The sequence below is a fragment of the Silurus meridionalis genome, chromosome 17 (genome assembly GCF_014805685.1).
Source record: "Silurus meridionalis isolate SWU-2019-XX chromosome 17, ASM1480568v1, whole genome shotgun sequence".
NCBI lineage: Eukaryota > Metazoa > Chordata > Actinopteri > Siluriformes > Siluridae > Silurus > Silurus meridionalis.
Window position 1 is genome coordinate 21,708,212 of NC_060900.1, and position 13,604 is coordinate 21,721,815.

The 13,604-nt window shown below is 36.0% G+C and overlaps 1 protein-coding gene across 5 annotated transcripts in view; it reads right to left on the minus strand.

Moving 5' to 3' along the window:
- Positions 1-13,604, minus strand: part of cep104 (centrosomal protein 104) — a 34,317-nt gene that overhangs the window by 2,739 nt on the left and 17,974 nt on the right. Inside the window, exons 14-22 of one of the 5 annotated variants that reach the window (XR_006928376.1) lie at positions 9,441-9,641; positions 9,050-9,142; positions 6,515-6,575; positions 6,350-6,422; positions 6,094-6,202; positions 4,504-4,642; positions 4,199-4,266; positions 3,639-3,735; positions 223-316 (exon numbers count right to left, since the gene is read on the minus strand). Coding sequence is in view for 3 of the 5 variants with exons in the window: in XM_046872185.1 (XP_046728141.1) it covers positions 3,756-3,860; positions 4,199-4,266; positions 4,504-4,642; positions 6,094-6,202; positions 6,350-6,422; positions 6,515-6,575; positions 9,050-9,142; positions 9,441-9,641 (849 nt within the window). In the remaining 2 variants the exon portion in view is untranslated. Of the gene's footprint in view, positions 1-222; positions 317-2,983; positions 3,861-4,198; positions 4,267-4,503; positions 4,643-6,093; positions 6,203-6,349; positions 6,423-6,514; positions 6,576-9,049; positions 9,143-9,440; positions 9,642-13,604 lie in introns of those variants that run through there. The other 4 variants (XR_006928375.1, XM_046872184.1, XM_046872186.1 and 1 more) reach the window with 4 other exon arrangements.

A 13,604-nucleotide genomic window follows, 5' to 3' on the forward strand; every position in this document is an offset into this window, starting at 1 on the left:
GATCCATACCTCAGCTCATTTCTGACCTTCCCCTTTGCTCAGCATTACCCAGAGCCATACTGCTTTGTAGATATTACCATGAATTAGTTACACAAATGAAATTAAAAGCTGTTTTCTAGAGTTAGAGTTCTTTTTAGACTGGTCTATTTAAGGGGATGTGGTGGGATAGAGTCGGGAAGTTGGAGGGCTCATCGCAGGCCAAGCGTGGGATGAATGGCTCACCTTGTGTGTGTATCTTTGCTCGCTGTAGAGCCAATGTCCTGCGAGCGTTCTGTTTACATCCAGCAATGCTGTCCATGAGGTGAAACTTCCACCCCTAAACACACAGCTCAATGTTACAGTCTGAAGCATTTCTGAGGCTCTGGGTTCAATTCATAAACGAATACAGAACACTTAGCTGTATATACAAATGTGTGTGTTTTCTATATATGAAAGTCTAAACGTTTAATGTGCAGTTAAAAGTTGTGAGTATCCCTTCCGTTGCTACAAAAACCCCAAAACTAGTTTTGGTTGCCAAGAAATTAAATAATTACTTGCATAGTGTTCGCCTGTGTGCAGTTGAATTGTCATGTGATCGCAGTACAAATACATCTGTTTCAACAAGGTCTTAACATTTGTTTTGAACTTAAACAACTTAAACAAACATGCTTAAACCATCATCAAAATCAATGTGCTATTAGCTCTGGAATAATATCGATCAGTGTCCGGTTATAAAAAACATGTCAAACTGTGAGAATCACACAAAGCAGCATTAGATTTAAGAAGTCAGAGCAGCAACCTGTAGGCAACTCTGAAGAAGCTGGAGAAAGCCACAGCTCAGATGGGTAAAACTGTATGGAATCTGGCAAGCCTAATTAAAGACTTGGAAACTGGAAACAGGCTTTTTAATATGGAGCTTTCAGGTCTTAGTTCAAAGCTCTGTGTTTGGTAAAAAAATTAACATTGTTCAACTTACTAAGAACACAATTTTCACAGTGGAGCACGGTAGTGGTAACTTTGCGAGTTAAAACAACTTTTCTAGAACATTGCCCCAGACCAATTTTGCAATCTTTCAGTTAATCTCTATTACACTGGAACAGGTGTATTTATACTATGTAAATTCTATGAACAGGTGTAAATATACTGTATGTACTCCAGGAACAGGTGTATTTTATATTCTATCTATATCAGGAACAGGTATATATAGACGTTATACGAGTTATACCGAGATCATGTAACTTTTATAATATAATAATTCATAATCCATGTTATATTATTAAATGTAATTCTGAACCTATGATGCCTAAATGGAAATAGGTGTACTAGATCAGAATAGCTGTTACAGTAACAGGGTAAATGCTGCATTAAACTGGGACATTTGGGTAATGCATTTGCATAATATATTTATTTCCCTCTCAGCCAGATCAATATTGTGGGTGAGTTTATTTATATCCATGGCATCAATATGCAAATCTAACAAATTTTATACCCAGGCTAATGCCTTTTCCAAATAAAACGTGTAATGAGTTGAGTTCAGTGTATTATAGAGCGTTACTTTTTGAATCTCACAACTCCCTATGTAGCTGCTTTTCACTAGACAATTTAAACATTACCCAAGACCCTCACAATTACAAACCCCTTCCCCCAACTCTCTTACTGACTGTAACACCAGCACACTTCTAACCCACAGGAAATAGTGCAAGCACAGCATTGCCTATATATAAAGGTTGTTGTACTGAGCATGTCTGCCAGGGTTAAAATTTTATGGTGTAGTAAAGCTGAGTCTGAAAACGGAGCCTATGTTATACGAAGTAATCACACACCAATGAAAATAAACACAGCAACATATACTGGGAATCTCAGGGTAAACCTATATATTAAATACCCTCTTTTTGGCATGCCACATGCCAAATGAGATCCCCTACTAATTTCCTAACTTCCGAATTTCATAATAATTAACTTATTTAAAAGCCTGTTTATAAGTAAAGACTGTTTTAAAGGAGTAAAGATGATTTTTTTTTCATAGATGCTTGTGATACAAACCACACATCACCTCACAATTCTAGCTGTTTGTTATTTAATATCAAATTTGTTCAAATGGATGTAACAGATCAGATTAATTGAAATTTTGTAAATAGATAAAAAGACTCTAAATGCCAATGCGCATAAGTGTTCTTGCTGATCATGACATAAATCTATGATGCCAGTCAAAAGTTTTGGAACAGGTAGTCTTAGTTATAAATGCTGTGCATGCTTGCATGTATAATATGTGTATCTAAATTCCACTAGCAGTTTCCTTGTTCACTTTTCTTTTTTTACGTCGGTAAAACATTTATTTGGTCACATAAACGAGTGAGTATAGATTTTACTTACATTTGACTATTATAAACAAAAACAATTAAAATGTAACTTAGGCTCACAAACTTGGGAACTCTGCTAACCTGTTATTTTTATGTATTAATGTAAATCGGAGGTACAGATGTGGCTCTTTATCAGCATATTAGCACTTTCATTTAGCATTAAAGGCATTTATTGTACATACACTAGCCATGAAAGTTTCCCTATATATGTATATATATAAAATGGCCCTTTCTTTGCTCAAATGTCTTCTTTATTTGGATAACTGGAGAATGCCTAACCCTCTCCTATTTTTATTTTACATGAACATTGCATGTTTCAAGTACAATTAAACTGGGCCAAAATTCTTCGATTATTTCATATTATTTCCTACACATTGTTTATTAAGACATTATTTGTCACTGTATTTAAAAAAAAAAATGAAACAAATAAAAACTTAATAAAAAAAAATAGAAATCTGGCTAATTTAGTTTTAATGAAACATGTCTAACGTTTAACAGAACCACTAATTGACAGTTTTATCCAGTGCTTATTTCCACACGTAAACAAACAGAGACGGAGGGGGAAAAAAGAAAAAGAAAATAAATATTATATATATATATATATATATATATATATATATATATATATATATATATATAAAAAGCAAGCCAAAAATGATATCCTTCAGGCCGCTCAAACAGTGAATATGCTGCCAAAAGTGTCAGGAAACATCCTGGTTTGCAGGAAGAAAAAACATGATTATATGTCGCTTATGCCAGTATGTTATGTCACTATATACTTTCATCCCTTATTCTTAGTGCCAGTGTTGACTGACTTTTAAATATATTGAAGCAGTGAAGGCAGTCAGCCATGTATTAGAGTTTGGTGTGGTTTCTTTTTATGAGCTAATTTTTACACATTCTTCGTAAACAATTCTTTCTTTTTTTTTTTTTTCATCTTCTGTTTAAACATGGTATTATGTTAGAAGGTGTATTGTGCAGAAATTCTGTTGACAGTATAATGAAATCAGACAGTGTGTGGAGAATTGGGGCTTCTGTGGCTCCCAGCTGACAGAACTGAGGATAGATGATGTATGACAAACTCCTAATTATCTTCAGAACATTAGTCCCAGGCATTCAATATTATTACATTATACATAAAATCTGGCAGAGATTGCAGACTACACAGCACTGTTTTAGATTTCACTATATAAAATGTTAATAAGCTTGCTTGAAAATTAAACTGCAATAAACCAAATTTAAAATTGTGTGGACATAAATATATATTCAAGGCAATTAAAAAAATTATAAAACACTTACAAGTTCAGGCTATCCATATCTGTATCTCAGCTGAATAAGAATAAGACTCAGACAGGTTAAGATGTCAAACTGTCATGGGATCTTCACATTCAGGAGTCTGTACAGAAGAATTTTTACTCATCTGATGTTACCCATTATTTTCGCTGCCGTGTTTAAACCCATGCACACCTGTTTCATGGCTGACAAAGACACTGTCTCCATTAACCAAACCCCTCTCAAGGTCTGTAATTAGAGCCATCAGATACAGTGCGACAGAGAAAACAGAACAGATGGTAGACGCTTGTTTAGCTAAAATATTTGCATTATAAAATAAATAAAATGTAAATAATAACTGAGCAATTCCTCAATTATTCCTGGTTGTGTAATATGCCTGCTGTGTTGTCATGTTAGATTGACCTTTGTGAATTGTTTTCAATATCATTGAACATCCTACAAGGAAAGGGAGATTATCTGTGAAAAGCTTTCATGTCCCAAAAGACAAAAGTTACTTTTGAACCTGGCCACAACAATTAGAGTAAATGTTTTTGAGTAAATAAGAACTAATATTGGATGTTTCTCACCTCCTCTCCTGGAGGGAAATTCTCATGGCACAAAGGACAGTGGTTACAGCTTCCATTGGCCACTGTATCTAGAAGGGGTAATCAGAAACACACACACACACACACACACACACACACACACACACACACACACACACACACACACACACACACACAAGAAAGGTTTTTCTCAGTCTGAACAAAATCACACAGCATCAAACTTGAATGAAATAAGAAGCTGGTTGTGCCCATGTTTACTACTTATAGATAGATATGTCTGCTGTCAGCAGTGACACATGATATATGATAGCATGGGGAATACTCACGATTACAGGCTGTGCTTTGAGTGTGTTCACTCAGTTTGTTTTTGATGAAGGCCTCAGAACAGTGAGGACACTGGGTAAAATCTGCTTTGTGTTCACACTCAAAGAGCAGGTGCTCTGTTAGGCTCGAAATCTCTACTACCTAACACACACACACACACACACACACACACACACACACACACACACACACACACACACACACACACACACACACACACACACACACACACAATATCATCATAAATACAAGCTTGATTGATGGCATTTCAGATATAACTCTATTTCAAACACACATATCAGTGCAGAAATCAAACCAAAATCATACAAAGTCATTTTTTCAATTCTGATTCAAGAAAACAAAACAGTGTGCAGAGCAAGTATGCAAGCTGTTTTTATAACAACGAGTTAAAGTTCCACTGCCCTGGAATGCTGTTAAAGCAAACAAAGTGACAGTTGACCTCACTAAATTCAGCTGTCAAAGTAAAAACCACGGAAACATGAGGGTGGGAAGAAAAAGAGGTATTCCTCCTGGTCTCTATGACCTCAACTACACTCATCTAAAGGTTTATGATAAGGGGCTCATCGTCCTCGCTCGCTCACTCACTCACTCACTCAAACACACACAAACAGTCAATACAAGGTTGAGCCCTGGATGCAATGTTTTGCATTAACTCTCTTGTCAGCATATTTTTAATGATTAGCTACTTAAGGCATATTAAGACAGGATCCGTTTACATAGGGAGATGAGTTGTTGTAATTATCTGTTATTAATTAAGACCTTTTTTTGTAATTAGTCCTGTCTTCATCTCAACATTCCTCCATGAAATGCCCAGCTATTTGTTACTTTAATTAAAAGGAAATAAAATAATACCTTTCTTTTCACCCAACAAAAAGGTCCAATTATGATTTTTCTAAACTCCAGGCAATGGATTGTTATTCCAGAGTGAAAACACTTCAGTGAAGCTGCATGTAGCCAAGCATGTTTTGTCATTTTGTGTGGACCATTGTAGTTTGTGCATAGTTTCTTTTTGGAGGTGGCCGGTAATTTGACCATGTGTCCCATTACAATATTAATGGGAATCGGCAGTCACTGGATTTCGAAGTGCTATCTATAATATGTGGAAGCATTTTCTTGCTACTCTTCTCGGAACATGTAAAAAATCTATTATCTCTTAAGGAACCTCAAAGGTTTTTTAAAGAACCTACAAAGTATTTTCTTACTGGAAATATAAGGAAATAATGCTCTTTTTTTTTTTTTCTTTGAAAGATAAGGTTTCTAAGTTCGTGATAATACAGTGCACATTTTGAATGTTTGAACAGAACATCGTGCATTTACATTCCATTTACGCTTTACAACACACTACTGTAAACTGAAAATTCCAGTTCTGCTATTTGAAATTCCTGGAATAAGTAAGCAGACAACACAAAACATTCCACCATATTGTTGTGTTACATAATTCAATTTAAATCAGATCATACATACACAACCTGTAATCTACAAGACTCAGTAATACCAAACTTCCAACTAATTATGACAACTGAAGCAATTTCATTGTGTGGGGTCTGACAGTGTTTCACACACTGATATACCTGTCTGCACTGAAGGCATCTACACAGCATTGGGCAGTGTTTCCAGTAATGCAGGTCCAAACCCTCTTCTGTAAAAGACTTATCTTTTTCTCCACAAAATATACAAAGACTGCAAAATAAGAGAGAGATACAAGTAGCATTGCAAAAAAAAAAAAAAACTTCACCTCAAGTTTCTTTCAGCATGATAATAATCATAATGTTTCTAGTGAAATCCAAGACTTCTGGGGAAATAAACAAAGTTTTAACAGGTGCTTACTTGTCTAGGTAGTTTGGTATGGGCTGGCCCCCTTTTTTCTCAGTAGGGATAGAATGTGTTCCCTTTTTAACACCTATACATAAAGATAGACATTAAGACCCTCTTAAATCTGTACACACAAATAAAAACAGGGATGATGAACGACTTTCAACAAATAATACACACCTGGGTTATGTGGCTTCTCAGTTTTTCTCTCTGGCAATTTGGTTTTTTCCTTTCCCTTTTCCTTTGTAAAAAATATGAGCTAATTTCAATACACAACTGATAATATGTGGATATGTTTTAAAATTATGTTTTGTTATACAGACTCGATATGATACATGATAAGATCAAACTGTGACACACAACCGCTAAAATTCTTTATTGCTACGAAAAATTTTGCAATGACATTTTTTTTTGTTATTTATATATTTAGCTACATTTTTAGGTAACCTGAGCTATTAGGATTTACATATAATTAATCTTCACTTCAAGCTGAATAGCATTTCGCTATCAATAACAATTACATGTAAAATGGGTAGGTAGTGTAGTATTTACTAACGAAAGTGTTATCTCTGTCTAACCACATGTCAGCTGCCAAAGATGGGCTGAGTAAGTCAAACCTTCAGGCCATCTTTGTCAGTTGTTCAATTTCCAACTTGGTTATTACTCAACTTAATTGATCAATACATGATTGTAATGATTTGAGAAACGGATTACTTTCTAGCAGCTCAACCAGTCTTTTCGTGGATGGTCACATCAAATTAAGCTACACCGAATGTGATTTCAGTTCATCCCAGGGCACCATGCACACATATTCACACCTAAGGGCAATTAAGAAGTTAATGCACTTATTGACCAGTTTAGAAGAGATGACAAAACTGGAGAACCCAAAGGAAACCCTCACAGAAACTCTATAAATTAACCTGTAGTAACCTGAGCTACAGAACAAACTGGAGACCAAGGAGCTATGAGTTAGCATTGCTATCCACTAGATCACTCCAGGGATGTTTTGTTTACTGGAATTAATATGGAAAAAGTTAAATGATGTGAAAACGTATCATAAAAAAACCCAATAAATGTTTAAATAATGCGTTTCAACAGACTAATTTGAATGTGGAACAGGGGATCATAAACATTAATATGTAATTTTTTTTGCATGGGAATACATACAAAAACTATTGCAATGACAAGGAGTAAGTCGTGTTTTTTCTGTTAAATCAAAAGATCAAACGGTGGATATGAGACGAGTATCACCTTTTATTTCATTATTTCATTTGTTTTTTATATCTACATGTGTTAAAAAACATAAAACAAAGTATCAGACCAAACAAATTGTAGGTTTTTTGCAAGTATACTAAAATATATGTCTTGAAAGCTTATTAAGCTTAGAAATTTCCCCACTGTGGGACGAATAAAGGTTTATCTTATCTTATCTTATTTGGTCGCATTCCTTGCTTGCAATAGTGCATCAATCAACTGCCTGCAAATCATAGACATCGGGAAAATTATTGGTTTCTTCTTTTGTGATGCTTTACCAGGCTTTTTCCACAGCCTCTTTCATGAGTTTCGGTGAGGTTCTCTTGTCAGTCTTCTCTTCAAAGAGTAAAATGCATGCTCAATTAGTTTTCTGGTGATTGACTTGGCCAGTCTAAAACCTCCCATTTCCACCCAGATGTAGTCCTTTGTAGTGCAGGCAGTTTGTTTTGGGTCATTGTCGTGCTGCATAATACATTTCTTCAAACTGACAACCAGCATATTTTTGTAAACATCTGAATTAATTTTGCTGCTGCTATACATCATCAATAAAGATTAGTGAGCACATTTTAAAAGCGTTGTACATTTGAAGCCATGGCAGCACCTGCACTAAGTTTCCAAATTAGCTTGTATGCTTTGCATCATGAACATATCCTTACTTTCTCCACACTTTTGGCCTTTCAATCATATTAAAAGCATTCAATCTTGGTTCCAACACTCTTGTGGCTTATCTCTCTGTTACTTTTTAAATACTACTGCTGATGATTGGTCTGCAGCTTGTCATGTAGCCTCTATACTTTTGCTTTCAAAGCCTTCTTTTAAAAGTGGATTGTAAAACATTCAACCCTTGCCCTGTGGAGGTTATTTGTGATGTTACTGACTGTTATTTTTGTGGTTTTCTCAACAGTTCTCACAAATTTTATGCCACCGGTAATTTAAATTGAATGATTTGGCGTGGGTTGCGTAGCAATGTAATTATTTTGTTTTCCAGGACATCACAAGTTGTATTTTGTATATATATTTTTATGTTTGTGCAATTTTTTTCAGCTTCAGAATGTCTTGCTTTTCTCCTATAAAGAGCTCTCTGATCTTCATGCGAATTATCCTTTCAAACAACAAGGCAAGCAGTCTTTACTTTGAAACTGGAGAATAAAAGGAAAAAGTTTATGTTCAGAACTATATACTGTTTAAAAACTGACTCTGTGATCACAGAACAAACATGTGAAACAAGAAAGACCTGCCAATCACATACCAATCATTTTTTTCACTCAAGTGTCAAATGATAGCTTTCTGGGGGAACTATAAATACTGAGACTTATAGTAGTAAGTAATAAGTATAAAATACAATGACTCCCAAAACAATTTAGGTAACAGTGCTGTTTTCATCATAAACCTTTTGTTGAGATGGAATATGATGCACTAATCTCCATGGACATTTACTTCATGCATGGCTAATGAACCTACACTGATCTCCTTCAGGACAGCCAGTTGCTCCTGCAGGCTTTTGATTTCCTGCTCCTCTTTCTCTCCCTCTTTCTGTATTCTTCCTTTTTGCACCTTAAGAGAGAGTGGAAAAGAAAGACATAGATTATATAATCATGTTTGGAATAGTTGTATTACACTAACTTGATGCAAACCCTCCAGCCTGGCATGATCACCATCACACCCAATAAAGCATTCTAGACAAAGAGTGCAACTTGGTGTACATGTCCAAGTCTCTTTGGAATCCTTACACACTGATTTAAACCTGAGGAGCAAAACTAACATTTTTTCCATTGCTACACATGGTCCATTTGTTATTATATAATAGTGATTTAGCAGTGATTGACAGCAGTTAGGTCCAACTATCTTTTACCTGCGCTTGTGGAAGTTTTCTGTCTATCTTGGAGAAAGAGTCAAAGAGGTGTTTGTAAAGGACGTTTTTGCGAGTGCTAGGATCGTCCGGGGGCAGGTAGGTCATTATAGAATGGCCGTGGAGTTGGTACATCATCTGCACGATACGTACAGCCAGCTCACGCACGGATGCTGCACAATGCTTCAGGGCTCCTGCAAGAAACTAAACCCACACAAACATATCTGATTTATAATAATTTTATACATTTGTAAGCATGGCGCAGAAGTCTTTCTTACATAATTATGTTACAGAGAAAACTTTGTCATTTAAGAATATGCTAATTTTAAAAAAAGTTTTACAACAAACAAATTATCTGCAAACAACCCACCAGCCATCTCCTTATGACATCTGCATGCAAGAAAAGATCATTAAAAGTAAATGGTTGTTTAAACCAAATATTGATTTAATTTGTACTCTTCAAGTCAAAAGAACCACAGAGAGGCTAAAATAAACAGAAGAGCAAGCCAAACCAAATACATATTTGGTGTGATGTCTCTTTGCTAGCAAAAGAGTATCAATGCTTCTAGATACACTTGCACACAGTTTTTGGAGAAACTTGGCAGGTAGGTTGTCCCAAACATCTTGGAGAACTAGACACAGATCTTCTGTGGATGTAGATTGCCTTGAATACTTCTGTCTCTTCATGTAATCCCACACTAAAACAGATTAGATGATGTTGGGATCAGGGGGCCAAATCGTCACCTACAGGACTCCTTTATGCTGAAGATAGGTCTTAATGACATTGACTGTATGTTTGAGGTTTCCTGCTGCAGCAGAAATTTGGGGACCAGTCAGATGTCTCCCCGATGATATTGCATTATGTACAAGATATTAAAGTTGGATCTCACAGCACCACTACTTAATTTGCTGACATATTTTTGTATTTGCAGTAAATTTGTTCAATTTCTGTATAGGCGACAAAACTTTTGTCTTGCCAAAATTTGACCTTTCTGTCTTGATTAATGATAAATCTTTTTTCAGTGAAACTAATTTATTTCAGTGCATTAAACATAATTTGGGAGGGTTTTAGCTTTTCATATGAGCTATTTCTAACACCAATTGATTAATTAAAAGTCAGGTTAATAGCAGGTGTTTCTACAAAATAGATAAGCGACAAGACTTTTGTCAGGGACTGTATGTGACTATATTTCTCAGTTTAAAACATCATTAATCCTGACCAAATCTCCAACTCCATTTGCAGAAATGCAGCCCCAGACATGTCAGAAACCTCCACCATGGTTCACTGTTGCCTACAGACACTTTGGCAAACAACTTGCCTCCTGCTAGAGCCAAATATTTCACATTTTGACTCATCAGTCCAGAGCACCTGCTTCCATTTTTCTACACCGCAGTTCCTATGTTTTCGTGTATAGTCGAGTTGCTTAGACTTGTTTTCATGTCTAAGTATGGCCATGAAGACCATATGTATGGCCATGAAGACCATACGTATGGACCATAAGTATTTGAGCACCTTCGATGACAATTTTAGACCCCTCTATGATTTCTAAGTGGGAGAACTTGCAAAATAGCAGGGTGTTCAAATACTTATTTTCCTCAGTGTACGTATAACTACCTTGTGTCTTGTTGCTGTGCTTTGTCTTACTATGGTGTATGTCCTGTGACCTAAAACTGTCAACCTCATTTTTGCACAACATTGTATGTAACTATAAATAGTTAAACGTATAATGTGTCATTCAATATATTATAAAAATTTTTTGCAGTGGTAAGCAAATTTCTGTGGCAAAATAGGAATAGAATACTTGAGGATGTAATGATATAGAAAAACAATTAACTTCACACAGGTGCCACATCATACCTTCACAATGTTGATTATTTGGCAGCAAAACCCTTATATTTTTTATAATATAAAAATGCCAATGTTGCATTAAAAGAAGCAAATTCATGGGCATTGCTATACTGTGGGATTATTAAAAGATAAAACAATGACGTTGCCTAATAAAACATTGTAAACACTGCATAACTGAATAAGTCATCCATATTTAATCGCATTTTTTTCCCCCCAAAGTACTCACTCAAAATATCCTATTCTCTCTGTTTCGGTTTCCTGTTCCCAGACTCAACTTTCTATTTCGCAATACACAGATGCTATTCATGAGCACCGTATCGCTCTTCCCTTCATTTTAATTACAGGAAACCTAATAGCGTCTCAGCTCAACGCAACAGCTCATCTCCCAGGAAACGGGTGGAAGGAGGGGAGGTATTTATCAGCACTGACCCTTTTGGTAACCCAAAGCCACCCTTTTACCAGCAAGCTCTAGTTAGCAGGGCCAGAGTAAATAATCAATAAATAAATCAACAAATATTTGAGTTGCAGTCAACTGCATGCCACTCATCATCATCGTCACTTTCAGAACCCTTCCTATTTTTTATTATTATTTTATAATACAAAATATGTCTGAGATATGTTAGTCATATCTCAGATAGTTATCATGGGAATTCCTTTATTACATGCACTATGAAAGACTTGACTACTGGAGGAATGAAACACAAACCGGCAACATTTTGTTCAGAACAAAGATAAAACTTACCCCACCTACACATCAGGTCTGGATAACAATCAAGTGTGAAATTTTAACAGCTATACTCTGATACTTTTTTTATCACAACCCAAATTTACCAATCAAACAATCCTGCAGTCCTACAGGTGACTGAAAAATACACACAGAGAACCTCACCTAGAGGACATTAACTGACCGAAAGAGGAGGAAGAATAAAAAAGGAAAAAGAGTAACAGAAAAATGAAAATAGAAAAGAGAACGAGGGCTAAATAGAGAAAACCGTAGAGAAAAATCCCTGAAGAATTTTTTTTTTAGTGTTTGCAGGGTTTAAACAGAAACAAGTTTCTGAAGGATTGCAGCTTAATGTGTCAGAGGCCAGCAGTGACTGCCTTATAACTCAGGGTTACAAGCCTAACATGGGACTTCAGCACCACCCACCGCCCCTCTGTTATACAAAAGCTCTTCTGTTTCAAGCTCATTCCTCTGCAAAGAGTATTTCAGTGATTGATATGAAAGAGAGGATGCTGAAAACATAAGCACCTTAACGATCACCTTTCCTGCCTGCTTTGGACAATATTTTAGGAGATGATACCATATTCTAATCAAAGTTCGACAAACACTGAAAAACATACAGTGGTGTGAGAAAGTGATTTCATATTATTTTGCATGTTTGTCACACTTTAATGTTTCAGATCATCAAACCAATTGAAAAAATTGTAAAAGATAACACAAGTGAACACAACATGCAGTGTTTAAAAGGAGTTATTTTTTTATCATTTAGGGAAAACAAAATCCAAAACTACATGGCCCTGTGTGAAAAATGTTTGCCACCTAAACCTAATAACTGGTTGGGCCGCCCTTAGCAGCAACAACTGCAATCAAGCGTTTCCGACAACTTGCAATGAGTCTGTTACACTGCTGTGGAGGAATTTTGGTCCACTCATCTACGCAGAATTGTTGTAATTTAGCCACATTGGAGGGTTTTTGAGCATAAACCGCCCTTTTAAAGTCATACCACAGCATCTCAATAGGATTCAGGTCAGGACTTTGACTAAGCCACTCCAAAATCTTCATTTTGTTTTTCTTCAGCCATTCAGAGGTGAACTTGCTGGTGTGTTTTGGATCATTGTCCTGCTGCAAAACCCAAGTTCGCTTCAGGGTCACAAACAGGACATTCTCCTTCAGGATTTTTTGGTAAACAGCAGAATTTATGGATCTATTTATCACAGCAAGTCTTCCAGGTCCTGAAGCAGCAAAACAGCCCCAGACCATCACACTACCACCACCATATTTTACTGTTAATATGATGCTCTTTTTCTAAAATGCGGTGATACTTTTACACCAGACGTAATGGGACACAAGCCTTCCAAAAAGTTTAACTTTTGTTTCATCAGTCCACAGAGTATTTTCCCAAAAGTCTTGAGGATCATCAAAATGTTTTCTGGCAAAACTGAGACAAGCCTTTATGTCCTTTTTGCTTAGCAGTGGTTTTCATCTTGGAACTCTGCCATGCAGACCATTTTTGCCCAGTCTCTTTCTTATGGTGGAGTCATGAACACTGACTGACGCAAGTGAGGTCTGCAGTTCTTTAGATGTTGTTGTGGGG